Consider the following 27,925-nt stretch of genomic DNA (forward strand, 5'->3'; position numbering starts at 1 on the left):
GGTTTAAAGCTGAGCTGAACTGAGCTGAAGTCCAGGTTGCTGGCCGGGGCCCCTCCCAAAGTCAGGCAGGCAGGTGACAGGTGGTTTTGTAGTGGTAATGGCAATCGTAATGGCACCTCACCACAGCTCGCTCACACTGCCGAGAGAAGGCTGAAGCAGCAACCATACAAAAGTGGCACGAATTGCTAGGGAGGGTGCAACGGGTTGAGGTGCGGGCAATGGATTGGGAATGAGTGCTTGGCCTCTTCTTGGAAACCACTGGTTTAATCTCTTGCGGGAAACGAACGAGGGAGAAGCGTTCCGGCGTCGGGTATCTTGGGTCAATTTGAGCTGTGCTCGACCGACAAAGTCACACAAAGAACGGGTGGATAGAGTGATGCGACGAGTGTGCAAATGATGTGGACGTAGGTAGTGTTGGTAATGATAGAAGGCTTGTACAGGTTCTGTCCAGAAGGGAGTCATCATCAAGGGATGGGTCGTACCTTGGCGATGTAGAAGCAGTTGCAGTTGCAGTTGCAGTAGCAGGGGCAGGTACTGGCGTCGAGGCAAGTACGCTGGATCTCACGTTGGAATTAGGTGTTTGCGGCGGTCTCGCTCTGGTATCAGCAGCAGCGGCAAAGGCAGAAGCAGAAGGAAGTCGCGACGAGCTATCGTTATCGACTGCCGATCTCTGGCGCTCTTTCCCAGCAGCTGATCTTCGGGATGCCATGGATTACGCCATGAAGGCCGTCGTCTTGTAAGTGTCGATTCGAAACTCCTTTTCCCCAAGGCTGGCTACTGTTGTCTCGCGGGTCGGTTTCGAGTCTCGCCGCTACGGCACGGCCTGGTGTCGGGGGTCGTCGTCGTTTTGTCCTCGAGCTGGTGAGGATACAGAAAGGTCACTAGGTAGATACGGTCCCAACGTAGGGGGAGGGTAGGACAATTCGGTCAATATGGAGATGGCTCGGATGTCTCTTCGTATGTCTCCAGACTGTCGGTCGATGTCGGATTCGCGTGCAGAGCAGCCGATGGGACTACCAGGCTGCCGGTGTAGTCGGTGATGTTTGATGGATTATCTCCTGTTGGGGGAGGAAGATGGAGGATTGGGACGGAACCAATGTTTTGAGTTCTTCGATGTGGTGGTTTTGACGCACTTGGTAGCAGTTAAACGCTGGATCAGTCATCAGCCCGTCTGCGGAGAGCTCCTGGCCTTAACCCTGGACTTGGCTTGAACGGCTGTGTCGTCTGTGGACACGCTTCTTGGGCTGGGACGGACAGTGCTGGGTCCGAACTGGAGCCGCTGGAGTCACTGGACCCAGAGCGCTGTAATTGGCACGCGCCTGGGCTGGGTTATCGCAGGGATTCCCAGTACGCAGGAGGGGCCGCCCGCACCGGAAACATGCAACTAGGATGACCCAACTGGTGTGATGGTGTGTGTGTGTGTGTGTGTTGTACATCACTCTCACCTCACCCAATTGGACGGCTTGAACTATGTCGACCAAAACCACCATTGCAATCCGTCGTCCAACACACATTAAGCATCCAGCCAGACAGCGGAACCGGGACCTGCGCGGGGACCGATGCACTAGCGACGGCACTACTATATAACATTGATGTACACGTTCTTCAATCAGTCGTGTATGTATATAAGGGTGTTCGAGTCTATGCATATAGGTACATGTATGCAAGTACGGACGGAATGATCAGGTGAGTAATACGGGCAACGCGTACCTAGAGACTCTCCGAGTGTTTGAGGCGTACATGAACCGCCGACGTTCTCCAAAACAAGTTGCGAAAGTATGTTCGTCGTGCTGTTGGCATCCAAATGCAGAGTGCGAGTAGTGAGTGAGTGTCTTTTTTTCGCCTGGGAGCTTCTGCTGAGAGTGGTAGTGAGGTCGGGACCCCTGACGTGGTCCCATCAATCGTATTAAGTCGGAACACCGCATGGCATGTTAATAATAACCTTACTGGCCAAATACGTCAAGGTGAACGGCTCTCAACTGTCCGAGGTTTCGTTTCGTGTACTAAAGTACGTAAGGTACCTGGGTGGGTAGGTGGTGAAATATGCCATCTCAACCCTCCCCCTCCCCCAGTCGATTGGTATTCTGACGTATGCTATGCCACTTCCTAATTGGCCTGTTTATATCACAGACGTGGCATACCGGCAACCACATGTGTGATGGGACCGTTGAGAACACGGGGCAGGCAGCCTTTTCATGTTTCCGTCTTGGAACCACTTTGCTGCTAAAATGCATGGCGAGAAGCACCGAGATGTTTGCATATAAAACAAACGCGCGAGAGTAAATTGGACAAGCCATGTCTGTCTACTCACGTTCTACACTTCTATGCATCTAGGCTGCCTCGTCCTCCCTCGTATTCGCTCAGGTCATACTCATCTGGGTATTTGTCTAAGTGTTGGCGCAGCTCCAGCATCTGTGCCTTGAGATCGGGCGTGAGCTCCTCGTATATGTCCTCGAACATGGCCCGAATCGGCGGCTTCTTCTCCTTCTCGGCCACCGAGAAGGCCTTCAAGACCTTCCGGCGCGTGCCATCTCGGGCCTCCTTCTCCTTGGCCTCGTCCCAGATCCCTTTGGCTTCCATGTACTTGCGTAGTCGGGCGATCGGGTTATCTCTACGCTTCCAGTCTTCCACCTCGACTCTCGCGCGGTAAGCGAAAGAGTCATCCGACGTGCTGTGATGGCTCACTCGGTAGCTCATGGCCTCTATAAGCACGGGTTTGCCGCCATCTTGGAGGGCCATCTCCCGCGCCTTCTTCGTCACCTCTCGCACGGCCCAGATATCGTTCCCGTCTACCCGAATAGTGTCAATACCGTAGCCAATGCCTCGGCTAGCGATGCCGTCACCCCGGTACTGCTCTAGTGTTGGTGTTGAAATCGCATAGCCATTGTTACGGCAGATGAAAATAACCGGGCAGGCCCGGGTTGCTGCGATGTTGAGAGCTGCGTGGAAATCACCCTCGCTAGCCGCACCTTCGCCGAAGTAGACAGCTACGACGCGGGGCGGCAAAGATGGGTCGTTGATACGTTGCATCTTGAGTGCGTAGGCGGCCCCGGATGCATGGGGAATCTGTGTAGCCAACGGAGACGAGATTGTGTGCTGCCAAAGCGTCAACGGCCAAACGAAACACTGCACGTGGACTGGAGACTTACTATGTTCAGCTCGCTGCTCCCATAATGCACTGGCATGTTCCTTCCCTTTCCGGGGTCCTTTTTGTTGGCGAACAGTTGGTTCATGAAGTCGCTCAACTCAAACCCCCGTTGCGCAAACACGCCTTGCTCCCGGTACTGGCAGAAAATCACATCCTCTGGGCTCAGGGCAGAAGCCGAGCCTACACTCAGGGCCTCTTCGCCAGCTGATACCATATAAAAGCTTAGGCGGCCTTGGCGCTGGGCATCGAACATGATGACGTCCATGATGGATATCAATAACATCTTGTGGTATAACTTGACCACCTCTTCGTCGGCAAGGTCTGCCCTGAATGACGGGTCCACAACCTTGCCATCTTGGTCGACAACGCGGTACGTCGGCAGCGCCGGGCTCTCGTCGGATAGTGCGAAGCTCAATTTGTTGGTAAATGCACTCTTTACGGCGCCGGGGAAGGAAACGTGTGAGGCGCCGGGGCGCTGTGAGATGCTACTCGAGTAGCGGGCTGGCGGTTGCGGAGCCGTGGGCCTGGCAGCAATGGTAGTGGCAGCAGCAGCGGGCCCGTACGGTGCTTTGCCGGCGACTCTCCGTAGAGACGCTTTAGGGAGTAACCGCGAGTGCATCGTAGGCATAGACGAAGGCTAGGGACTACCAATCGAGGCGGAATCGAAGTTTATTACAAGAGAGGACTGCCCATCAAATGGAATCTGCTGAATTCCCGGGCTTGTTGTTCGGGAATCCCAAGAGGCGCGCCCAAGGCTAATGAATCAATGGTTCGGCTTAGGGTAGGCCCAGAATTGCATACCCCGACGTCACTTGAGCCGACGAAAAGCAGCCCCGGGGGTAGCCGAGCTCTGCCGCCGGCTTTGGCGCTCCAAGGATACATCAAATGTCAACTATGTGTCCCACACGTTCAGTGGTCAAGAGCTGGTTGCTTTGCTCAGATAAATACATGTATTGGCAAGCTTCAAGGAAATGCTTAACGTCCCAGACACATTCTTGGCCAAATGACATTTCTGGGTGGAGTGTCGTCCAATGGAGAATCGATGCGAAGCAGAATAATGCAACTGCTTGATGCGCGAACACCACATAAGGCATGTATTTAGTTTTATATGATTACATGCATGATCGCGGCATGTCACCCGTCAATACCTACATATACATAGTATCATTCTGCGGGCTGTTGGGCAATCACGCCAGAAACATCGCAGGTCACAACATCCTCCTGTTTTCGGGCTGCTGTTTTCCGCTGCTTGGCCCGACCCGATATTCGAACCCCAGAATCGACTCTGCGAAGTGCCCACTGGCCTTCCACTCCGTAGGCTTCCTACAGTATCTCCTGTCTAATGCGGCAACGAATATGAGTGTTATGTGGGGGTGGTAAGCAACATCTTTAAATGTGCCGCATGTTTATCTGCAGGTCTCGCGCCGTGCATAAGAGGTAGATATGGATACGTCAAGTTGGCCCGGAATGACGGGAAGAGGTATATAAGCCTCCAATGGCCCTCGCCAAGGCCAGAAATGGACTTTGATCTCGGGACACTCGGCTGCCCGCAACCTAAGACAAGATGAAGATATCTCTGGCCTACTGCATCGCTTCCCTGGCATCTCAGGTCATCAGCCGCTATGCACCACTAGGGCCCCGAGATTCGGGTCGTCCCTCGCTGCAATACACCCCGAACTACTTTGAACAGCGCATAGATCACTTCCCCGGCGATTGCAAGGCGACCCGCCACACCAATGCCACTTTCAAGCAGCGATACTATGTAGACTCCTCGTACTATAAGCCAGGTAAGAGTCCCTAAAGGGGCATGATTCTGTGAGTATGGCAATGCTGACTATTTGTATACAGGAGGGCCTGTCTTTCTCTACATTGGCGGAGAGACAAGCGGAACAAACCGGTTCTCCAACTTGCAGACGGGTATCATCCAGATCCTTATGGAAGCAACCAATGGCCTTGGCGTTATCCTCGAGAATAGATACTACGGCCAAAGTTATCCCTACAACAGCTCGACCACTGACGATCTGATATACCTAACGACCCATCAGACTATTGCAGACAATGCGCATTTTGCCCAGCACGCCAAGTTCCCGGCTGTCGACGGCGATCTGACAGCCCCCGGGACGCCCTGGATCCTGTACGGCGGAAGCTTGGCAGGGGCACAAACCGCATTCTCCATCAAGGAATACGGCGACGTCCTCTATGGCGGCATAGCGTCAAGCGCCCCCGTAACTTCTCCGGTCGGCTATCCGGCATGGTATGACCCCATCCAGAAATATGCGCCCCAGGACTGCGTCACCCGGATCAACCGGATCATCGACAACTTCGACCGCCTTGTCTCGACCGGAAACGCCGCGGCGATCCGGGAGTTCAAGGCGCTGTTCGGCCTCGAGGCCCTGATGGACCACCGCGACTTCGCCACCACCATCGCGTACCCCATCGGCAACCCGGGCTTCTACCCGACCAACACCTGGCAGGAGCTCAACTGGAACGCGAGCTACGGCTCGAGCGACTTCTTCACTTTCTGCGACAGCGTCACCTCGGTGAATGCGCCCGAGAGCATCGCTGAGGTCGATTACGCGCTCGCCAACTACACGGGCGGCGCCCCCTGGGCCGGGCTCGGCGGCTATGCTGACTACGTCAAGCGGGTGGTGCTGCCGCTGTGTGCCAGCGGCGACTACAACAGCAGGGACTGCTTCGGGACGCAGGACGCAGCGGCCTGGGCGCGCGCCGCCAACTCGGCCGAGCGCTCGTACCTGTACACCAGTTGCACCGAGCAGGGGGCCTACATCGATGCGCCCAAGGAGGGTCCCTCGCTGCTCTCGCGCGTCGTCGACACGAGCTACGAGCAGCAGTGGTGCCGATGGGCGTTTCCCGACGGCAAGTTCAACAAGATCCCGACGGAGCCGGACCTAAGCATTTATGATCACTACGGCGGCTTCAACATCAGCGCGGACCGCCTGGCGTTCATCGACGGCGACCAGGACGTCTGGAATGACTTGTGCTACCATTCGAACTTCGCGCCGCCGCGCACCGAGTCGACTGACTTGCGCCCACAATATCTGATAACGGGGGCAGGTCACCATTGGGATAGTAGCGGCATCTTGGATGTGGATGCTGAGCCGCAGTTCATCCGAGAAGCACACAGGTGGGAGATTCGTACGGTGAAGAGGTGGCTCAATGGGTTCGAGCAGTGGAAAACCTCGAAATCCGGCACTGCGTAAAGTGATATTATGCATCAATCCCGCAATGAGTGGCTCACTCTACTAGATGCCTGTGTATTGAATAGAGCCAAGCATTTTGCACATTTATGTAATGCCATGTAAAGTCACTTATACGGAACAGGAAATAGAAGGATCATTGGACGGTTCAGAATGCATTGCTTGTGTTCTTTCTCCATGAACTGAAGAGCAGAGGAAACGAAAACACACATGGGAGGAAGCTTATCCGTCATTCCAAAGAGCATCACTCACGCCAATGTGAAGATAAATGTTTGATGAGCATGAGGGTTTGATTAACTAGACCCTTCGATATCTTGATTTGAGAGTTTTTGCATTTCCATTTCATACCCACCCCCCTCAGGAGGTAGCCCTCCGGTGCCAACCTCAACTGAGAAACCCCTTTCTATCATATCCGACACGAGCCCGTAAACCATTACCGAGCCCGTGTGAAGACAAAACAACGCCCCTTATTTGCGTGCCCCCTTGTTGCCCGGATCTGCCATTGACATGAAAAAAGAACACTGAAAGACGGCCGTTACCATGAAATTAAACAATCGTATCGTATATAAATTACGCACTAGGTGTGGAAGGTCTTAGTCGGAAAGACTAATCTACGCTTCGGCACCCTCCTTGTCAGCGGCGGCGTCCTTGCCAGCATCGGCACCGGCAGCGGCATCCTTGCCGGCAGCAGCGTCGGCGTTCTTAGCAGCTTCGGCGTCCTTCTGGGCGGCCTTGTCAGCCTCCTTCTGAGCAGTCTTCGCGGCGTCGGCCTCCTTCTGAGCGTCCTTCTCGGCTTGCTTCTCGGCATCCTTGGCGGCCTTGTCCGCTTCCTTCTGGGCGTCCTTAGCAGCCTTGTCGGCATCCTTAGCGGCACCGGCACCGGCCTTGTCCTTGGCAGCACCGCCGTTCAGGCCCTCGAGAAGCTGAGCAAGACCGCCAGCACCGGCGCCCTTGCCCTTACCGGCCTGAGCAGTTCCGTTGCCCTTGGCAGCACCACCGGCGGCGGCGCCGCCAGCCTTAGCACCGCCAGTCAGGCCCTCGAGAAGCTGACCAAGTCCACCAGCGCCACCGGCAGCACCTCCGGCAGCACCACCAGCGCCGCCAGTCAGGCCTCCGAGAAGCTGGCCGAGGCCGCCGGCGCCAGCACCACCCTGCTGGGCACCACCAGCAGCACCACCACCAGTCAAGCCTCCAAGAAGTTGACCAAGTCCACCAGCGCCACCGGCAGCACCCCCGGCAGCACCCCCGGCAGCGCCACCGGCCTTACCACCACCGAGAAGACCACCGAGCAGACCCTCGAGGCCGCCGGCGCCAGCACCACCGGCGCCCTTGCCCTTGCCGGCGTTGGCAGTTCCGTTGCCGGCGGCAGCCCCAGCAGCAGCGCCCTTGGCCTTCTTGCCGGCCTTCTTGCCCGCTGCGGGGGCGGTGCCATTGGCAGCCGCGGCGCCCTGGTCGAGGGCAGCACCCTTACCAGCCTTGGCGGCCTTGCCCTTCTTCTTCTCGCCCTCACCCTTGCCAGCAGCAGGGGCAGCAGGAGCGGTTCCGTTGGCAGCAGCAGCCTGAGACGCATTGAATGTTAGCATACAGATCAACAGGGGTCGGGTGATCCGGGGCAACACTTACACCCTCGGCGGCGGCAGCAGCATCCTTGTCCTTCTTGCGTCTCGCCAGCTCGGGCGACGACCGCACGTGCATAGCCTGCTCAAAAGGAGCACGGGCAGCGATCACATCACCGGGCCGCTCGACGGCAGGCAGAGAGGCAACCATGGAGGCAGAGGCTGCCAGGAGCAACAGGGCTGATCCGAAGTTCTTCATCTTGGCGGTTTATGATTGCGTATAAAAGAATACGGGGAAAATAGTCGAATCCGAGGGAAGGAGTGTAACGAGGCTCGGTGTGTGAAAGAAAGTGGATAGCGAGCACAGCTATTGGTCCGTATGTTAGTATCATCATCTCTCGATAGGAGCAGTCCCCATAGAACAGCCTATAGGAAAGGGGCGGCACTAACCTCTAAAAAGAAAGAAAGTATAAAGGGGAGTTCAAGAAGGGAAAGCAAGTCTATGCTTGGATGGATGAGAATGGAATGAGGAGGGAAAGACTGGGTACAACGGGTACGGGATGGCGAGATTTAAATAGAGGAAGGACGACTTGGAGATAGTGCTTGGAGGCCATGGATGTTTAAGCTCGAGTAGCCACGAACAGGGGCGGCCATCCCAACCCCAGAGACAGGTTCCATTGCCAAGCCATGGGTTGGATCATCCCGATTTTCAGATCGGCTAGGAGATGCGCCAAGCTGGCGAGAATGACGAGGCTTCATGTTCCCAAACAAACACTAAAGCCGGGAGCGCGCAGCCCAGGACAGCCAGGAGTATTCCACGATCCAAAAAGCCGTCACCAACGTAGCACGGAAAGCAAGTGTTACGCCGTAGGAGGCTTGGGAGGTGTTCCCCCACCAGAGGGACCAAACATTTTGACCCAAGGCGCGTATTTCCAGGGAGTTTTGAAACACATCGAGATGGGCGACGAGAATGGCTGTGAAGGAGATCATACTACTTACTACAACGGTAGTCCAACGGTAGTCAATGCTCGTTCGCGCACATCTTCCCAGAAAGGCAATGGCTGCCCGAAGGCTGAGCTGTGAGTAACGAGATCAACAAACCGTTTGGCGACAGGGCAAACTTCCAAGGGCCGTTGGGCTACTCGAGGCTACCTGCTTGCTACCGTCCGCGACTGTCAACCGGCCCCCTGCTCCCCGGCCAGGATAGTTTCAGTTGCCAAGACTTCCGGCTCCCGCAGACGTTTAATTTAGACCCTGGCAAGCTGGCCCGGCTCCTAGGCTCCTAGGCTCCTAGGCCCCTCTTGAACGGGCCCCTAGGCGGACAAGGATAGTCAAACGGTAGATCAAACACCGCGTGTTCAATGTCAAACATTTCCCAATCGAGGTTACTCTGCGACTGGCAACCACTCAGGATGCTGTGAGTTCTGCGTGTCTGTGTTGTAACGGCGTAACGGTTGGGGGTCCCCCCCCTTAGCACCACCGTAACTCGTGTAGCTGAAGTCACAATCCTCTGGGAGCAGCCATGCCTTTTTTTACGTCAACGTCGTAGTTGGCATCTTGGCGGCAAGCCGTGAGGCTGCACACACCGGACGTGTCACTGGAGCCGCAATCTCGGACGCATTGACGCCCGGTCTGAGGCCTGCCTATCTTCCTACCCTAGGACGGTGGCTTGATGTTCTTGTTCTTCAAGAAAGCGCGAGCCACCACAGGCTGGTTGGCAGTCTGAAACGAAGTTGGATGTTCCGTTCCAACTGCGCGCATCCAAACACCATCCTTCGAGAAGCTCGATGAGCCGGCCATGAAGTGAGATCTGAGGAGAAGCAGCAGCAGCAGGCATGTCGCATGAATTTACATACGACGAACGAGTGGCTGTAGCAGCGGTGGTTTTCATTCTGGAGTGACCCGCACGAAGGAGGTTTCTTTTTCTGAATTGCCGGTGCCGAGGGCAAGCCTAGCGTTTTGCAGCTCAAGTTCTGTTCCATCTGATAATTAAGCTACTGGGCACATCCACTTGGCTGGAAAGATGGAAGGGTCCAGATTGCCTGGCTCGTGTGCTCGTGGGTTCCTGGCCGGGTAGGTGCCCGGATGTGTGTACAGCAAGTCACGTCGTCTTTTACTTGACTTGACTTTACCTGCTACTCCTGGTCTCCATTCCAAACGGCACCCGGGAGCTGGATCCAGCGGCGCTTGCGAGAAACGTCAAGCCCTGCCAGCATGATAAACACGCCCGCCTAATGTTACAGAACGGTTCAGCTGCGCAGGGACATGCCCGGCTTGAAAGCTGCCATCAAATAGAAAAACACGGAACGTGGTGCCCAACATCAGACTATATTAGCGATCCAAACATGCAAAGAGGAAAGCAGAGACGAGCTTTTTTCTTTTTTCCTTCTTTTAACCAGGTCCGAGGTTACTTGGTCGGATCGACTGAAGTGTAACCTACCTCTTCCGCCTTGACATGCAAGGGCATTCCTGACCAGGCGGCTAGTTGACCGGAGCAGACTGAATTGTCTGCTTGACCGCCCTGCATCGCCCCCCTACCAACATACTACTACATGTATTCTGACATGATGGCAGCAACACTCTGTATGGAATTCACTTACGTACTGCAAGCAACGGTGGGTGGTGATGGGTATAAGCTACATGTATAGATCTCCACCGACATCAGCGCAGAACGAGCGCCTCAACAGCTGGCCAGGTCCTTAATCGGGCAGGAATCATAAGATGCCTCCAGCGGTTTTCAGTGGTCTTCAGTGGTCTTCAGTGCTGTTAGCTAATCCATCCCACCTGATTGGCCCTCGGCCTGCCTTGGCGCTGATCCGGCTAGCTGCGGCCGGGGGCAGAACCTCGGTTTGGTGGGTTTTGGGTGGAATTCTCCAATTGATGTCATTTGGACGCTCCCGACAGCGGCCTGTAAATCCTCTTTTTTTCATGTGCTATTCACTACTTGTACTTGTTCGCCCTTGGACCTCTGAGCAATTGGCAGAGCGCCCCTCAGCATTCGGCTAGTCAAGCTTCCTGTCGGTCCATGGCGCAAACTCGAAAATAGTAGTCCGAGTCAGATCCTCCTATCTTCCCACCGAGAGCGGCTGCTGTTTCATCCCACGACACAGGAGTCCAGACGCCTACAGACTCCGAGGGCCGCTGAGCGACGACGGCATGAGCTTTTGATCAACTCGCGACATCAGGACACTCTGCGCCCGTAGTTGGTAACACGAAAATGTCCGCGCCTGTCCACCTCCGAACCCTCGGGCGCCGTAGCGCCTTGCCCGTCAGATCCTGTCTGGCTACGCAAGCATGTAAAGCTTCGAGCGCGGCGGCCATCTCACGGCCGTGGAACCAGCGCAGCATGCCGGCACTGGCCCGAACCCCGGGTCGCTTGATCCAGACCCGCGCATTCAACACGACACGGATAAACCGCCTTGCCGATGTCGTCGACGAAAGCTTCGACCCCAAATCGGTAGATCGTGAGAGTGACGAGGTCGATGTTTGTATTGTAGGAGGAGGTAGGTCAAATGCAAACCCCGCTGCTTCGCCGCCCCAACTTCACAGCTCCTTTTCTGTTCTCGCGTGCTGACCATGCATAATTGTGACCCAGGTCCTGCTGGACTAAGCGCTGCTATCCGACTGAAGCAACGAGCGAACGAGGCCGGCAACGAGGACTTCCGCGTGCTACTGCTGGAGAAGGCCGGCGAGATCGGTGCCCACATCCTTTCAGGGGCCGTAATCCAGCCAAGCGGGGTCGAGGCCTTGTTCCCGGACTGGCTCGACGAGGCCAACGAGAACCGTTTCGAACATGCGACCCCGGCAACCGGAGATAAGATGCGCTTTTTGACGAAGGGCATGGCCCTGCCCGTGCCTATACCACCACAAATGCACAATCACGGCAACTATATCGTGAGTCTGAACCAGTTCACGAAGTGGCTGGGCGAGCGGGCCGAAGAAGTTGGTGTGGAGGTCTATCCTGGCTTTGCGGCATCCGAGGTGCTATACAAAGCAGACGGCTCAGTACAAGGTGTGGCAACCAACGACTTGGGAATTGGTCGCGATGGAAAACCCAAGGACAGTTTCGAAAGAGGCATGGAATTCCACGCAAAGGTCACCATGTTTGGCGAGGGATGCCACGGCAACCTGTCTAAACAAGTCATCAAGAAGTTCGACCTCAGGAGCGACAGCCAGCACCAAACTTACGGCCTTGGAATCAAGGAGGTTTGGGAGGTGCAACCTGAGAAATTCCAAAAGGGGCAAGTCATCCATTCCATGGGCTACCCACTACCTTCAGATACGTATGGCGGCGGCTGGATGTACCACTTTGGCGACAACCTTGTGAGCGTTGGGCTCGTAGTAGCCTTGGACTACTCAAACCCCTGGCTTTCACCCTACGGAGAGTTTCAAAAGATGAAGAAGCACCCGCTCTACAGAAACACGCTTGAGGGCGGCAAATGCATATCATATGGCGCCAGGGCCCTAATCGAGGGCGGATTCCAGTCCATACCCAAGGTTGCCTTCCCCGGTGGTGCCTTAATAGGGGACTCTGCTGGCTTCGTGAATGTGCCCAAGGTGAAGGGCACACACAATGCCATGCAGTCAGGCATTCTGGCGGCCGAGGCTGCCTGGAACGCCTTGAAAAGTGAAAGCCAGGAGTCGGTATTCTTGTATGACTACGAGGACTCGTTGCGGAAATCCAGCATCTGGAAGGAGCTCAAGGAAGTACGCAACATGAGGCCCTCATTCCACGGCCCGCTCGGCATGTACGGAGGCCTCATGTACTCCGGTCTGGAGGCTTTCATATTGAAGGGACGCGTGCCTTGGACCTTCAAGCACAAGACGACGGACCACGGTGCAACGAAGACTGCAGACAAGTGCCCCAAGATCGAATACGAGAAGCCCGATGGCAAGATCACATTTGACATCCTGACGAGTGTATCTCGCACGGGAACGAACCACGAGGAGGACCAGCCTGTCCATCTACAAGTGAAAGACTGGGATGCCCACACGATGGAGACTTTCCCGGGGTATAAGGGTCTCGAGAACCGATTTTGCCCTGCTGGCGTATATGAGTATGTAGAGGATGCGTCCAAGCCTCTGGGTGTGAGGTTCCAGATCAACTCGCAAAAGTAAGTATACTCCAGCCTGCCATATTATGGCCATGAACACCCGATCATGATGGATGAAACCCAGACTGACAATTAATAACAGCTGCATTCACTGCAAGACATGCGATATCAAGGCACCTCACCAAGATATCAACTGGGCCGTTCCTCAGGGCGGTGAAGGTCCAAAGTACTACATGACCTAAGTAGTAACACAGGAGTCCCTTAACCAAAAAGTAGAATGAATACTCACGATGTGAACATCAAAGAGTGGTCCGACGCTGTGGTAATAGCAACAATGGGTTGCCAGCAAACGGTATAGCAGAGCCAATAAGCTGTATCCATGGTCATGTTATATGTACATAGAGTTTTGTAAAACCAAATGCCACGTATTTAACGTGGGTTACGTTGCCTACTATACTTCCTACTTAGATATTGGCCACTACGACATAAGACTGTGTCGGTCCGAAAATGGCCTCAGACGTAGGTCTGCCAACCAAACACGTATTTGAGAGAGCCGGATTTACATTATTGCTCGTCGAAAATGGTTGGCATTGTTTGCACCTTGTCGCCTCTCACTTGTGTCGAAACGAATACAGGTGGGAGTTGTCCCTCAACAAGGCAAAGGGGCGCCGCGACTGCTTACCCCTAAAATCGTCTCCTTGCTCGGGCGTAATCCACCTACCCAGTGTGCTAGGAGCCGTGTAGGTTCGGCGACATTAAACTGCGACTCTTGCCTATTTGGTTCGGTTTCGCTTTCAGCATGTTCGCCCTCATCGATGTGAAACCATGAAGCCCAGCGGGAACGGACCCCATGCCAGGTACCTAGGTAGCTTCAATGTTGTCATCCAGGTCCTCAGTCTCAGTGGAGTACTAATGTGCTCTAGAGCTTATACTTTCTGTGGCTTGCCCGGCGTGTATTCATAGCGTAGGTGACCATATGTTTGCCACGGATGATGTTGCGCAGGTTAGCTCTGACAGTTTCCACCCTAGCCTTACGGGGCTGGGAAGGCGTGAAAGATAATAAAAGGGGGTCGGTAGTTGAAAGCCACTCGGACCTGTGAGAGCAACGTATCGAGCAGCCTGACCGTGCTGGTCAACTATAGAAGGAGAGAGAAAGGCCAGGAAAAGGGGGGTCATGGGCATGGAAGGATGTTCGCAAAGTATCCTGGGATGGTACTTGCCTACAGTCTATCCCCGTACTCAAGATACAATGGTGTGATGCCCAGCAAAAAGAGAAAAGAAGAAGTGGACGTTCACTCGGGTTAACGAAGAATAGAACAACCAATGGGCAGGCATACCGAGCAACACCCATCAAGGTACAGGAGCCACATGTAGTTCCTGTAATCGTAGTACGCATTATGAAGGCCAAGAGACGACTGGCGGGTGGACAAGCTCAATATGGCAATGTCATGCAGAGAGGCTTTGTGGCCTTCCTGCAGGAACGGCTAGGGCGAGTGGCGTGACGTATGGTTCGTGATCTGGTCGCAGAATGTCGACCAGGCTCAAGCTGGCCACTGTGATGAGTCTTGTGTGTATTGTCTGAGTATGCGAGTAATACCCAGAGCATTGAAGAAGAAGAAAAGTACGCAATGGTGTTTATCAGGTACCGTACTCCCAGCTCAGCCATCCGTCTGGCTTAGGGAGCAGTCGGTTCTATGCCAGAAGCAGACGCGTGCAGTTTGTTGTTGCAGATATAGGTATGATTTGTCACAGTATCGGTTGATCATGGTCAGCATGCATTGTTGCCGCAATGCGGGTTTCAACGCAATGTTATCTCGAGGCAAGTGTGCACTGGGGATATCCTAGTGAGCGAGCCGCTTGACCGGCCACCAACCAAGCCAAAGACTTCAAGTTGTCTTGACGTAATCCAAGACAGTTGCGATTCGTACCCGACAGCAGTGAGAGAAAAACTGCCTGTGACTCCGTGGTTGCTGAAATCATCAGCTGCCTGCCGCCCTGGTTAATCCCGGCCAGCGCATGGCAATGCGCCCACATCCCGCAACTTTTGCTCGGCCCGGGGCAGCGGCCGGGGACACCATCCAAGGCAAGGATCCACCCCGAAGCGGTCAAAAGAGACGAGAATCGGCGCCTCGTGGATGGACCTGTGTTGGGCAATCCCACCAGGTGCCAGGTTTCCTCTTACAGTAGCCGGTATGGCCGACCTCACCGCTTCCGGCCTATCCCAGTCCAGTGAAAAGGGCAGGAGCAGGGCCATGCGATGCAGAAACAATCCTCGAGCCAGAAAGAAACATGGTGACTCTTGTCTGGAAAATTGCATACTACTTACATGGTAATGTAGATGGTGTTCAGGTTCTACGACAAGCAGTCCCAAGACAATCAAACAGAAATGCTGATTATTGAAAGTATAAAACAAATAATCGATAAGAAGACGGCCATGGTCGACTGAGCCACCACCCGGAAAATAAAGTACATGCCTACTTACTATAATGCAGCGCCCAATGTACGGTCGCGCAAGACGGGAGATGGAGATAAGTAGGCCAACCAAGCCAATAGCCCCAATGCACGCCTTGGATTTGTTGAATGGCGCAATTGATAATCAGTCACATGAGTAATCAGCAATTGACCTGCCAGCTTTGCCAGCCAGCCAGGGAAAAAAAGCACGGCTTCCCTTATCGCTGTACAGTGCGATACACTGGCTACTTCAGAGTACTTCCGACCTTCGTGCCGCTTCCTTGCATGGCGACTTGCACTTGCATGGTCAGCCTGCTTGCATTGATATGAAAAGAACGGCGCTTGCTAGGGGGTCAGAGCACCAGTCCTATCGCGACGGATTCTTTTTTGTCAGACCAACACGAGAACACCAACATTTTCAGCCCTCGTCAACTCAGACCAGACACGCGTCGTCATAGTCACCCTTCGAGAAATCACGATCATCTTCCAACGCGTGCTCTAGTCCGGGCGACACTTTTTTTCTTTGCCTCCTGTTTTCCCGAGTTTTCTTGGTCGTCGCGCAATTTTCACACACGTTTTGGGATCAACACTTATTTGTATGCTGCCTCACTCGTCGCAAGAAGACGAGTCATAGATGCGCAAATAGGCTGGGTGGAAGACGACATATAGTTTGCTGGTTGTTGGCTGTCCATCGGTTGTGTGCGTACGAATGAGTCATAAAAAGGGAGCGCGACGATGAATGGCTAGATAAGAGGGATGAAATGAGGGCTGGGCGCGGCTGGGGGCCGGCAAGGGAAAAAGAATTTGTCGCAGGGGTCAAGGGAAATGAGTGTGTCGGGATCATCGCTTCTCACACACTGCGCATACCGGCAAATGATGAAACCATAAAAAGACACAGGCTTTTTTTTAAGGTCTCCACTGGCGAGTCGCGTCGGCGATGGCAGGCTCCAAGGCCGATGGCTTCCTTTCTGGCTTCTCCATTGAAACAGGCTCCCCACCTTGGTGTTCCCTCCCACTGCGCACTGAGAGGTGATTGACAGCTGGCTCCACGGCTTTGATTTGAAAAGGCGAACAAAACCGGTGTAGGTGGACTCGGAGGGCTCCAGTTCGCGCGTCATCTAGACAAGAGCGCCGAAGAGGACACATTGTCATTCTTGGGCAAATACAGACCTTGTCACATTGCAATCGTGCGTTCGGCTGCTTTGCGTTTGGGACGGCCGCAAGCAGAAGCAACTCTCCCATCGCAAGCAGTCAGCGACCGCAATGAGCATGTAACTGTAACCCCCGAGAGGCCGAAATGAGACTTTTCAGGGAAAGAACAAACGATAATGAGACCTGATCGTCCTACATGTTTTACTGAGCCACAGGTGTGACCGGCCCCCAGCGGACCCTGCACTCTTGGAAACTCTCTCGACAAGACGCGATGCGATGAAGATTGGAAAAATGGAAGGGAGGGAGGAAAGACCACCCCAGAGCGGATGTGATGATGATGATGGTGATGCATCCGACTTCCACCCTTCGTCGCACTGGCAACGAATGGATGGTCGAAGCGACTTGCGGCAAATAACATGTAGTAGGCATTTGCGTCGAAACAGTCGCGTCATGACGGATGGCACATGAAGCACTGCGACAATAAGAGGGTGAGAAATGGGAGAGGGTCAGGCTGTTTCAAAAGATTGCAGGCGATGAGGGTGGGTGCTTGTTGTGCCAGGTTGTAACCTGTGGTGGTTGGGGTCGAGGCCCCCAGTGCCCCCCCCTGGCGCCACTGCCCCCATAGCTCTGCAATCGCTTTGCGATCGGGCGAGCCTGGCCCCCAGTGCGAGATGAATCGTGCTTGAACCGTGTGTTGTCTGCGACCGACCGTCCACTTCGACCGCAACTGGCCGTTTCCGCTTGCCACTTCATTCCTGCCCCGTCGTTTCTTCATGGTGCATGTGACCTGGCGAATGAATTGGAGCAGAACGATGGTCGTCGCATCAATAGCTTGCCTGCCCTGCAAACTTTTGCGGTCTGACTAGACTATTGGCGAGCGACAAAGAATGAGCGAATGCATCGTTGGGCTGGCCGGTCTGTCGAATACTGGCTGGGACCATTCAGTAGCGTGTAGGCATGTGGAAGATGTTGACTTGACGTTGGATGCGTGTTCGTGTGTCGGGTTTGGCGAGCGAGAGAAGAGCCAAACGATGGCTGGACGGCAAGGCATGGGAGGCTGGGATGGAAGCGTGAGGAAAGAATTGCATGGCAAAGAGCAAAGGGGAGGAAGAAAAGAGACTTGAAGGAACCAGGAGCTACGAAGGTGTAAAGTGCAGGAGGAAAAAAAGATAAAATCAGGGGCGGATGACAAGGTATGATTGGCCGCGGCGGATTTAGTGCGTCCACTAAGATGGCAGGAAGAAGTAGCGAATTGTGGGCTCCCGCCACACGGGGGGCGTCCATGGGAGTCGCTGCCTTAAAAGTCAGTGCGCCTGCTTAGAGGCACTAGGAGGAAGGCCTGCCTGGCAAAAATTATAAGAAGCCCAGCCATCCCCCCAATTTCAACTGTTTCGAAAGTCTTGCGCGGAATCTCCGACCGACCCCAGCCTTACGTATTTGCCAGCTGACTGTCTGCCAATTACGTCTGGCCGACCCACCCCCATCCATCGTCCATCCTCACCCAAAACCCATCTCCCGATCCACTTTTTCCCTCACCTCACCTTACCTCATCATCGCTCGACCTTTTTTTTTTTGGCCTTTTTTTCGTCACACCTTGTCTTGACACCGAGATCCCTCACGGCGAAAGGACCAAGACCTGCGAAATCGGGCATACAGAAAAAGAACAAAACGATCCCACCATACCTCCTGCTGCTTCCTGTCGTCCAGGACAGAGCCAAGGCCGTCGCATTCCTTAATTGGTTTTTGCTTCTCACCTGCATCCGGACCGAACCCTTTCGGCGAAACAATCCACCCACCAACAAAGCCTTCCTTTCTCCGTCGCGCTTTCTCCGAAACCGTCGCAAACCCTCTTTGTTGCCAGCCGCCGACATAAAAGGTCTCGACCTCTCTCTCTTCAGACCCTGCGACCGTATTCTCTCCCAGCACTCCTCCCCACTACCGCGCAAGATCCGGTGCAGAGTAGTCCCAGAACCGTCGCTGAAAGACGAGAGCGTAGAGAAGACAAGAATTGAGGAAGAGAAACACTGAGCGCCACTTGGTATTACCACCAACGTCGCCTCGTTCCACCATATCTACCTAGCGCGTCGCAGAGGAAGATCGAATCGCTGCCCGCCGTCATTGTCGCGTCGCATCGCATCAAACCGAGCCCCGACATCGACAGCCCGCTATTTTCGCATCCGAATTTGCGCGCTTTACTGTCTGTTCCCAGAGGTCTCGCTCGCGACCCAACAGACAACCCATAAATCCATATCGTGTGTGTGTGCCATCTCTGGTTCCTTGATCGCAAGCATCATCGGCCAGATACAATCGAGCCTTTACCAGTTTAGGCCAAAGAAGCTTGGGGAGACATTTACTTGTTTATCTCCGTTGCGCCAATTGGTAAGGCTCTTCCTCTATTGTCTTCCTCCATATTATTTGCCCGTGACCATCGTTCCCCATTATCGTAGAAAAGCCGGGTTGCTATTGGTGCCATTTCTCGTTCTCTTGAGCGTTGACTGGGTTACCTCGAATCCGGCGGCTTTTCCTCACTTCCCTCTGCCTGCCTGTTTTTCATTCACCCACACCGCACCAAGTCGCCAGAACAGCCTTGGCAGTTGCTCACTTACCAAACTGGCTTGTTCCGCAACGTGCGGCGCTGGCGAACATGATCATTATTTTCGCAAACCAATTTTTTTCTAACATCGTTTCAGGTCTTTCCTACCAAAGGCTAGATTCTGCAGTTCCGTGGAATACAAGCGAACAAGACATCATGGCTTCTTCTGCTGCCCCGCAGCCGGATTTCAGCACCCTCGGGTCGCACCCCTCCACTGCCGCGCAAGCTCGAGCCTTCACCAGCTCCGGCTCGCTCAGCATGCCTGGGGGCGTTCTTCAGGAGCTCACTCCACCGACCGGCGAAGTCGATAAGAGAATGGCCAATGGCCAGCCGGCCGGCAATGGGGTGACTCCCGCCACGCCCGCGGCCACACCTGCTGCCACCACCCAAGGTGGTAGTGGTTTGACTCCTACATTGCAGTATGTATTATTACCTCACACGGTTTGTCCTTGAATGAACTGTGTGCTCACTCTGCATCATCAAGGAACATCGTCGCCACGGTCAATCTCGATTGCCGTCTGGACCTTAAGACGATTGCCCTGCATGCGCGTAACGCCGAGTACAACCCCAAGGTAAACACTGCCCCATCGGTTGCGAATCTTGATCTACGTTGCTGACCAGTTCAAAGCGTTTCGCCGCTGTTATCATGCGTATTCGCGAACCGAAGACCACCGCCCTGATCTTTGCCTCTGGTAAGATGGTCGTCACTGGTGCCAAGTCAGAGGATGACTCCAAGCTTGCCTCGCGCAAGTATGCCCGCATCATCCAGAAACTCGGATTCAACGCCAAGTTCACCGACTTCAAGATCCAGAACATTGTTGGCAGTTGCGATATCAAGTTCCCAATTCGCCTTGAGGGTCTTGCTTCGCGCCATCACAACTTCAGTTCTTACGAACCTGAATTGTTCCCTGGTCTCATCTACCGTATGATCAAACCGAAGATTGTGCTGTTGATCTTCGTGAGCGGAAAGATCGTTCTCACTGGTGCCAAAGTCCGCGAAGAAATCTACCAGGCCTTCGAAATGATATACCCTGTGCTTCAAGGTAGGTTGTACCTCTTCGCATCATCTGAACGTACATTCACTAACTTCCTCCAGATTTCCGCAAGGTCTGAGAAACTCTTGCTACCACTCACACACCACACCGTCCACCCCTACTTCGTTCTTGGTTGTACGATACATTATGATTTCATGATTCTCCATTCTGCACACTACTCAGCTGTGCTTGACGACTGACGGCTTGCCGTCGCGGAGGCCCAGTATGAGGTTATTGTACCATTGATATTTTCTTCGCAAATTGCATTGCACCGGCGTTATGACACAAGGAAAGGACCAGCATAGGCGTGGGCCAGGTTGATTTAGGACCAAAAAGGAGATGACTGGGGGCCTGGTCAGATGGATACACATAGATTGCACATGGCATTCTCTCGACGACATGTGCGCTGGTCGAGGATGTGCCGTCTTAATTCAACAGTCAGGGGGAGAAAGAGCATATAAATGGAGGGGGGCTCAATCTCCAGGAACGAGGATGATGATGCTACGTCCATGATGAACATGATAGTCATCGGGGAGTAGTACGAAGTGGAAGCAGGAGACAGGCACGGGCACAAATGTCCAGATGGTGCACTGGCTGGAATGCCACGTTCGCATCGTAGTCTGTCCAATTCAGCGAATGGATTATGCTTTCTCTTGCACTCGAGGCACCTGAAGCTGTTCATGCCTGAAGCTAAGCACAAGGATAACAGTCGTGCGTGGCTGCCTACTTTGGTAGTAAATACATCACCACTTCTGATCAACTGGTTTTCACTATGAATTACCTCCGAAGCGCTATGTATCCTTGTCTTGTGTAAAAGCCATTGTAGTCCATCGCTCGAACACTGCACGATTCAATGCCCTCATTCATGGGATGGTACTACAACACCTGGCGGGATCGTACAGTGCCAGTGTTGATCGAACCGAACACTTGGTTGATTGCCATTTGCATCATGACAAATGTAGGTAGTTTGTCACAATGCTAAACTACTAAACCTGGAGTCCAGTAGAGAGGACAAAATGACTGGTCAAGGTGGCTAGTATTGAGGCCTTGCACCGTGCAATACCAAATACTATTCCTTTGCGATATAGATGTAGAACAAAACCTACAAGGTACATTTTATTATATCCGAGGGCCGTTCTTCCTTAGCTCAGTCTGTAATATAAGCCCAGCCTGTCCGCCGCGACTTCCATCCTCGGTTACAATAGACCGCTCAACATCGGTGACCTCCTTCCAGGCCCATTTGTCCTTGAGGATAGGCGTACATTTGCCCATGATGCTATCGGCAATATGTTCGCCCAGCACCGGCAGAAACTTGAAGCCGTGGCCGCTGCCGCCCGTCGCCAGAAACAGCCCACTCCAGTAGGGATGATAGGCGACCAGGAAATCGCCCGTGGGCGTGTCGGTGTACCAGCACACGCGGTTTGCCGTGAAAGGCCGATCTGCTACCGACGGCCAGGGCACCATGGCCCGGAGCCCCTTCCGCAGAGCACGCTCACCGCTGGCGGGCATCCAGAGGGTTGGGTCGTCCAGATGCGTCAGGGGCTGGGAAACGGAGATCTCGGGGAAGAACTGTTCTTGGTCGTTGAAGGCACTTATGCTTGTGGGCTTGGGCACGGTGAGGCAAGACGTCACCTTTTTCGGATTCTGGTAGCCATAGCCGTGAAGGCCGACCTTGAGGACGTTGTTCGAGGGCGGGATGAGGAAGGTGCCGCTCGTCAAGTTCATGAGCACGGGGGCCTGGCCGAGCCTCGCCTGCTCTTCGGGCGTGATGTCCATGTAGCCCAGTACCTGGCCCGTCGCCACGGCCTGCCCGCGCAGGTCTACCAGGCTGGGCGTCCATGCGCCGGCGGCTACCACGACCAACTCGGCCCTCATGGACTGTCCGTTCTTCAGTTTGGCGCCCACGACCTTCCGTTGGCCCGCGTCGATTTCGAGCTTATCGACGGTGCCGCTCACGAACTTCACGCGGCCCGTCCCCTCCACCCTCTCGTACAGCCATGCCATGGCCCTCTCGGCGTTGGCCCAGCCCGACCCGCGGTTTAAATACCCCCAGTCCCCGAGCTCGGCACCCGTCGTGGTCGCCTTCGCGATGGCTGCGCGGTTGTCGAGCAGCTGCACCCAGTCACCGTCATCGCCCCGGCCCGCCTGCCGCGCGTGCGCCAGCGCGTTGGCGTAGGCGTCGCGCGCGAACCCCATGCCCGACTTGACCTCGAGCCCGCGTGCGTTGCGGACCCGCGGTGGCTCGTCGTCGGCCACGAGGACGAAGCCCGTCTCGGTGTAGCGGCCCTCGCCGCCGATGCTGTCGGGGCCCGGCTGGCGCCACGCATACTGGGCGGCCGACGCCAGCGCCGCGTATGCCGAGTCCGCGTAGTCGGCGCGGATGATCCGGGACGAGTCTATGCTGGAGGCGTCGCGGGAGGGGAAGACCGGGTTCTCGGGGAAGGAAGGGGCGGACCCGCCTGCACGATCCAGGACGGTGATCTGAGTGGACTGCCACTCGGGACGCCTGGTGAGGGCGTAGGCCGTCGACAAGCCGAACACACCGCTTCCTATGATGAGCAGGGTGGACGGGGCCGTGAAGGAGGGGGAGGCAGAGGAGGGTGTGTCGTGTGCCATGACTAATTTGCCTGATGGGAGAACCGAGGTCTTGATGGTTGGAGAGAAAAGATGGATGGATGGAAGTCTGATTGCCAGATTTCACTCGGGATTCCTTTCGTGTATGTGCTTCTTCTATATGAGTCGAAGCGTCGGACCCAGCAGTGGCGACAACCCAGACGATATATACTGGACGTAATGACTATGTACTTAGTGTACTCGACAATGCATACCAACTGGCTGCACCTCACCTGGGCAACTAGGGATTTATATAGAGAGCAAGTACTCGGTAGTAAAGAACTCATAGTCCGATAGGAGAAGCCTAAAGTAGTGGTAATGGCTCCAATTGTGCCATGGACGTTATCGGCCCCCTGAGGAGGCCCCATCTGGAGGGGCGGGACTGGCGGCCATGGTCGGTAAAGAGAGACCAAAGCGGTATGGAAGCAGAAGCGCGAGTGCATGAGAATGGGAGGGACAGGGACGGCTACTGGACGGGGAGGCAAGGAGGGCGAGGGCGCAGAGGATTGGGTCTTTGACAACTAGTCAGTTGTGGGGATCAATAGAGGATCTCTTCGATATCGGAAGTCGCATCTCTCACCACCCGGGACGCCCAATCGGATCGGCCGAGTTTTCTTCCCTTCGCTGTCGCTTGTTCGGTTGTCGGGCTCGATACTGCATTGCATGACTGACTGGGGGTGCTTCGGGAGCTGAGAAACAGACACCCAACCAACGTCAGCCTTGTCTTGTCTTGTCTTGTCTTGCCATGTGTCTTGGAGTCAGGAAGGGCGTACGTACATACTTCATTACATTGACGCATCATACGCTGCTTGGCTGCTTGGACATTGGTTGCTACTGCCTTCCCAGTAGGTTTCCAGTGGGACAGTGGGGATCCATACCTACCTAACGTTAAGGTATTATGCCTGTTTGATGTTAACGCCCTCCGCCTACATGCATCCCACCCACCTCGACTTTGTCGCAGCTGATTGGCTGGTCCATCAATTGATGTTGACTGTCTGAATGCGACGCGAGCCTCCTCCAACAAGGCTGACATCATTCCATACGCTGCATCTTGTCGATTTCTCTCGTATCATCCGCCCTCTTCTTTGACGGTTCGCATTCGAGTTTACGGGCGCTTTTTGGCTCTGGCCGGAAGCCGATCTCGGCTGCGAACATGCGCATGCGATAAGATTCGCGGTAATCTTCGCTCGAAAACTCTCCGGCCACGCAATACCCACTCCAACTGCATACCGTCGTTTCCCGCCTTCAGCCATGTCCGCCTCCAAGAAGCTCGACGACTTCCCCGACGTCGAAGCCAAGCTGCAAAAGGCACACAAGCAGTCCGCCTTTGAGAAAGAAAAGGCAGAACGAGAAGCGAAACGCAAACGCGAAGCCGCCGAGACCGCCGCCGTCTACGAAAGCTTTGTCAAGAGTTTCGATCACAATAACGACGACGATGACGATGACGAGATTAGCGCTCTAGCTCGCGGCATCGGTCCTGGACGGGGGTCCAGAGGCGCTGCATTTGCTGCCGCCGGAGGTGCTGTAGGCAGACGACACTTTGGCGCCGCTGGCAACGCCGGAACACCACTTAAGAGCGGACCAGGTAGCTTGGGACCACCGCCTGGGAGCTATGGGCGTAAGAGAGGCTTTGACGGCGGCTTTCAGCGAGACTTCGGGCGGCATGGCGACGATGGCCGCGGCAGGCTGGCCTTTCACGGCGAGGAGCGTGAACGAGAAAGGGATCGAGACCGGAGCTATGATGCGTCAGGGAAAGGCATATCCAAAGCCTTTGGCACAGGCAGTGACGACGAAGCAGATGGGCGAACTGCTGACAGAGCCGAGGAGCGCGCCGTCGCAAAACCTACATTGCGGCTGGCCAACTTACCTCCGGGTACATCTCCTGCTGTCATCAAGGCCTTGATCCCTCCAAATCTCACGGTGGAAAATGTCAAGATACTTCCGCAGGCTGCCCCTGTTGCCAACGAGCGCAAGTCCATGGCGGCCATCGTCATACTCTCCCAGGAAACACCGGCTACCGACATGGACTCCGCCGTGTCCTCTCTGCAGAATCGCTACTTGGGCTACGGTTTCTACCTTTCTCTGCACCGCCATCTCTCTTCCGCCGTGGCGATCACAAATCTCGCCCCATCCTCGTCTCTCCTCATAACCACGTCTTCTAATTCGTCCCAACCCTTCGGCGCGAAGCCTGCTCCGCAACCAGCCAATGATCCACCACATTCGCACCAATTCCATCGAGGATTCGCGCCTCCTCCGTCTTACGGACCTGGCGGAGGGGCAATGAATCGGTCGAACCTGCTGCATGTTCCGGTGCAAGCGCCACGCGACATCAAGCAACTCCAGCTCATCCACAAAACTATAGAGTCTGTCCTTGAGCATGGACCCGAGTTCGAGGCTCTTCTTATGTCACGGCCCGACGTGCAGCGAGAAGAGAAATGGGCCTGGCTCTGGGACGCACGTAGTGCAGGCGGTGTCTGGTACCGCTGGAGGCTGTGGGAGGTAATCACGGGCTCGCAGACATACAGTAATAATCGAGGTGGGAGCAAACCGACGGGGAAATACCTGCCATTGTTCGAAAGCAGTCATGCGTGGAAAGCGCCTGATAAACCATTAGTCTACGAGTATACAACAAATATTGACGAGTTCGTATCGGATCCGGAGTACGATTCCTCGGACGATGACTACGAAGACGAGGGCCTCAATAACCGTATGGGCGACCTTGGAGCTGGTGCTGGGACAGGAGACGAAGGGACCACCTACCTCAATCCGCTTGACAAGGCCAAGCTTGTTCACCTGTTGGCCAGGCTTCCGATCACGCTCAGTCGGATACGCAAGGGTGATATTGCCCGCATCACGACTTTCGCAATCACTCATGCCAGCCGCGGCGCCGACGAGATCGTTGACCTGATCGTTTCTAACGTGCAGAAGCCTTTGGCGCTGACTTCCGCGAATCCGGATTTCAAGCAGCAACAGCTAAATGCCAAGTCTGACGTGGACGACGGGGCTGCCCATGCTGCGATTGATGAGTCGGCATATATCAACAACACCAAAACCACTACAAACAGCAGTGAGCAAGTTGACACAAGTGGCGCCAGTCTTGTGGCTCTCTACGTCGTGAGCGATATTCTCTCGTCATCGGCGACGAGCGGGGTGCGCCACAGCTGGCGATTCCGGCAGCTCTTCGAGACCGCACTACGTGGGCGACATGTTTTTGAGCATCTGGGTCTCACGGCCGAGCGGCTTGGGTGGGGTCGCCTGCGCTCAGACAAGTGGAAGCGCAGCGTGGGGCTGGTTCTTAGCCTGTGGGAGGGGTGGTGCGTGTTTCCCGTCGAGGCTCAGGAGCTTTTCACAAAAGGGTTTGAGAGTCCGCCAAGTCTGAGCAAAAAGACAGGGAAGCTGAGAAGAGCGGTGCTGCTGCTGCTGCCGCCGCCACGGACGCTGGAGCTCGTATAGGGGCCGGGGACAAGAAGACGACAGGGAAGTGGAAGCCTGTGGAAGCTGGAGTGTCGAGTACAGAAGGCTTCAAGCCTGTGTCGCTGGATGCGGACAAAGGCGTATATGACCCAGCAGGTGGAAGCATGGAGCTCGACGACCTGGATGGCGAGGCCATGGCAGAGGATGACGACGAGGGAGCACTAATGGATTCAGACATCGATGGCCTGCCGATGACTGATGACGAAGTTGAAGATGGTGGCGAACCTATGGTAGATGTTGAGCGCACGCCGCCACCAACAACAGCATCTCAGCCAGTGGAGGCCGCGGAGGAAGATCAGCCGCCCCAAAAGCCAGAGTTATCAGGGGTTCCTATTGGGGCATCAACGACGGGTGAGCGGCAGCCTCGGAGACGGCTTAGGGCAGTTGACATGTTTGCGGATTCTGACGCGTCAGATAGTTGAAGAGATTAGACCATGTCAAAGACCGGGCCATACATGTTGCGAGAAATCAACTCGTGCCCGTCGATGCCAGAATCCAATGCTAGATCTGGTCCCAGATTCCGTAGTTTGATGGCTAGCAAAGCAAAGCCTCAAAGCCTGTGATCGCCCAGAACGCGAACGAATATCGGGCAAGTTGCTGAGCTAATTCCCCTGAATACCAGAATAGGCAAAGGCATGCGTCTCTGCTCATCTTGAAAGAGGCACCCATTGAAGAATTACGGACCTCGAGAAGTTTAAACTAGCCCAGATGGTGCTAGTCGTGGGTAAGGTGAAGTATAAATGGACCTTGTGCCTGCCTGACAGCCGCCTTGGCCCCGGTTGGTCTCACAGTCAGACCAGGTCAAGGTGAAGGGTGGTAAGTGCAGATATCGGTCGAGCATGTTATGTACATTCGCTAGACGCCGGGCTCAAGGCACCCCAGGCACCAAGCCGAGAGTGCCAACCAAAGTCTTTCTGCTACTTGGTACTTTGATAGGTACCTACTTTGGGGAGACTCTTGGCCGCCGCCAGCAAGCGAAGGGGATATGACTCCGTTCTTGTGTGCTTGGCGCGCCCTCCCCGCTCCGCCCAAAGCAGGGAGGGAACCGCGAAGTTGATCGTGAAGGATAACACGGGCCTTCTTTCCATAGAATCGAACCACCCTCCAGTTCAGACAAGAACCCTTCCGGTTGCCTTTCTCTTCTCTCACCCGAGCTAAGCATCCTGTGACGTCGCAATATGGGACGAATAGGGAGACATTTCGACGAGGCCACTTCGAACGTACACGAACCCATCTGCCCGTACTTGCCCATTTGGCATCTAAGCTACGAGGTTGCGCCGACACGAACGGGGGATGCCGTCGCTTGTAGTGCACGGTATTTGTGCGACGGACTGCCAGCACGGCATCTTTGGATCGTCGTACACGCTTCCGCCAAGACCGGATCTGAAGATTGACTACTGGCCGGGGACAGGGAACAGGGCTCTTTGGCAGGTATGAGAGACACCTGCAGGGTCCAGTTTATTTATTTATTTTTTCTTAGTATCTAGACGAAGTAGGTAGTAAGTACATGCATGTATGTATGTACGTAGGTAGACGGCAAAGCGAACTCGATTAACACTGGTTGTGCCAATATTCAAGCGCACCTCCCACCCAGAGCCACTCTTCTATTCACGGTAGTAAGCGCGTGTAGAC

At 54.8% G+C, this 27,925-nt stretch overlaps 8 protein-coding genes across 8 annotated transcripts; 5 read left to right on the top strand and 3 right to left on the bottom strand.

Annotated features, from left to right (window-relative positions):
* Positions 1-396: 396 nt before the first annotated feature.
* Positions 397-740, top strand: PG997_012686 (uncharacterized protein; the record flags this gene model as incomplete). The annotated part of the gene is made up of 2 exons (XM_066817000.1): positions 397-404; positions 452-740. The coding sequence occupies 2 exons, from the start codon at positions 397-399 to the stop codon at positions 738-740; spliced, it is 297 nt and encodes a 98-aa protein (XP_066662692.1).
* A 1,582-nt stretch (positions 741-2,322) lies between these two features.
* On the bottom strand, positions 2,323-3,767 carry PG997_012687 (uncharacterized protein; the record flags this gene model as incomplete). Its single annotated transcript, XM_066817001.1, has 2 exons — positions 2,323-3,096; positions 3,150-3,767. The coding sequence occupies 2 exons, from the start codon at positions 3,765-3,767 to the stop codon at positions 2,323-2,325; spliced, it is 1,392 nt and encodes a 463-aa protein (XP_066662693.1).
* A 945-nt stretch (positions 3,768-4,712) lies between these two features.
* Positions 4,713-6,369, top strand: PG997_012688 (extracelular serine carboxypeptidase-like protein; the record flags this gene model as incomplete). The annotated part of the gene is made up of 2 exons (XM_066817002.1): positions 4,713-4,935; positions 4,997-6,369. 2 exons carry the CDS (start codon positions 4,713-4,715, stop codon positions 6,367-6,369), a joined length of 1,596 nt encoding a protein of 531 aa, XP_066662694.1.
* A 608-nt stretch (positions 6,370-6,977) lies between these two features.
* Positions 6,978-8,181, bottom strand: PG997_012689 (uncharacterized protein; the record flags this gene model as incomplete). Its single annotated transcript, XM_066817003.1, has 2 exons — positions 6,978-7,925; positions 7,990-8,181. The coding sequence occupies 2 exons, from the start codon at positions 8,179-8,181 to the stop codon at positions 6,978-6,980; spliced, it is 1,140 nt and encodes a 379-aa protein (XP_066662695.1).
* Positions 8,182-11,139: 2,958 nt separating this feature from the next.
* PG997_012690 (uncharacterized protein) lies at positions 11,140-13,218 on the top strand (the record flags this gene model as incomplete). Its single annotated transcript, XM_066817004.1, has 3 exons — positions 11,140-11,425; positions 11,518-13,036; positions 13,119-13,218. 3 exons carry the CDS (start codon positions 11,140-11,142, stop codon positions 13,216-13,218), a joined length of 1,905 nt encoding a protein of 634 aa, XP_066662696.1.
* Positions 13,219-19,328: 6,110 nt separating this feature from the next.
* PG997_012691 (uncharacterized protein) lies at positions 19,329-20,285 on the top strand (the record flags this gene model as incomplete). Its single annotated transcript, XM_066817005.1, has 4 exons — positions 19,329-19,591; positions 19,657-19,744; positions 19,801-20,215; positions 20,269-20,285. 4 exons carry the CDS (start codon positions 19,329-19,331, stop codon positions 20,283-20,285), a joined length of 783 nt encoding a protein of 260 aa, XP_066662697.1.
* A 1,040-nt stretch (positions 20,286-21,325) lies between these two features.
* PG997_012692 (FAD dependent oxidoreductase-domain-containing protein) lies at positions 21,326-22,822 on the bottom strand (the record flags this gene model as incomplete). The annotated part of the gene is made up of 1 exon (XM_066817006.1): positions 21,326-22,822. One exon carries the CDS (start codon positions 22,820-22,822, stop codon positions 21,326-21,328), a length of 1,497 nt encoding a protein of 498 aa, XP_066662698.1.
* A 1,248-nt stretch (positions 22,823-24,070) lies between these two features.
* PG997_012693 (coatamer subunit protein) lies at positions 24,071-26,715 on the top strand (the record flags this gene model as incomplete). Its single annotated transcript, XM_066817007.1, has 2 exons — positions 24,071-26,175; positions 26,211-26,715. The coding sequence occupies 2 exons, from the start codon at positions 24,071-24,073 to the stop codon at positions 26,713-26,715; spliced, it is 2,610 nt and encodes an 869-aa protein (XP_066662699.1).
* Between the last annotated feature and the right edge of the window lie 1,210 nt (positions 26,716-27,925).

This window comes from Apiospora hydei (genome assembly GCF_038363865.1).
Source record: "Apiospora hydei strain CBS 114990 chromosome Unknown utg000009l_segment0_segment0, whole genome shotgun sequence".
Lineage (NCBI taxonomy): Eukaryota > Fungi > Ascomycota > Sordariomycetes > Amphisphaeriales > Apiosporaceae > Apiospora > Apiospora hydei.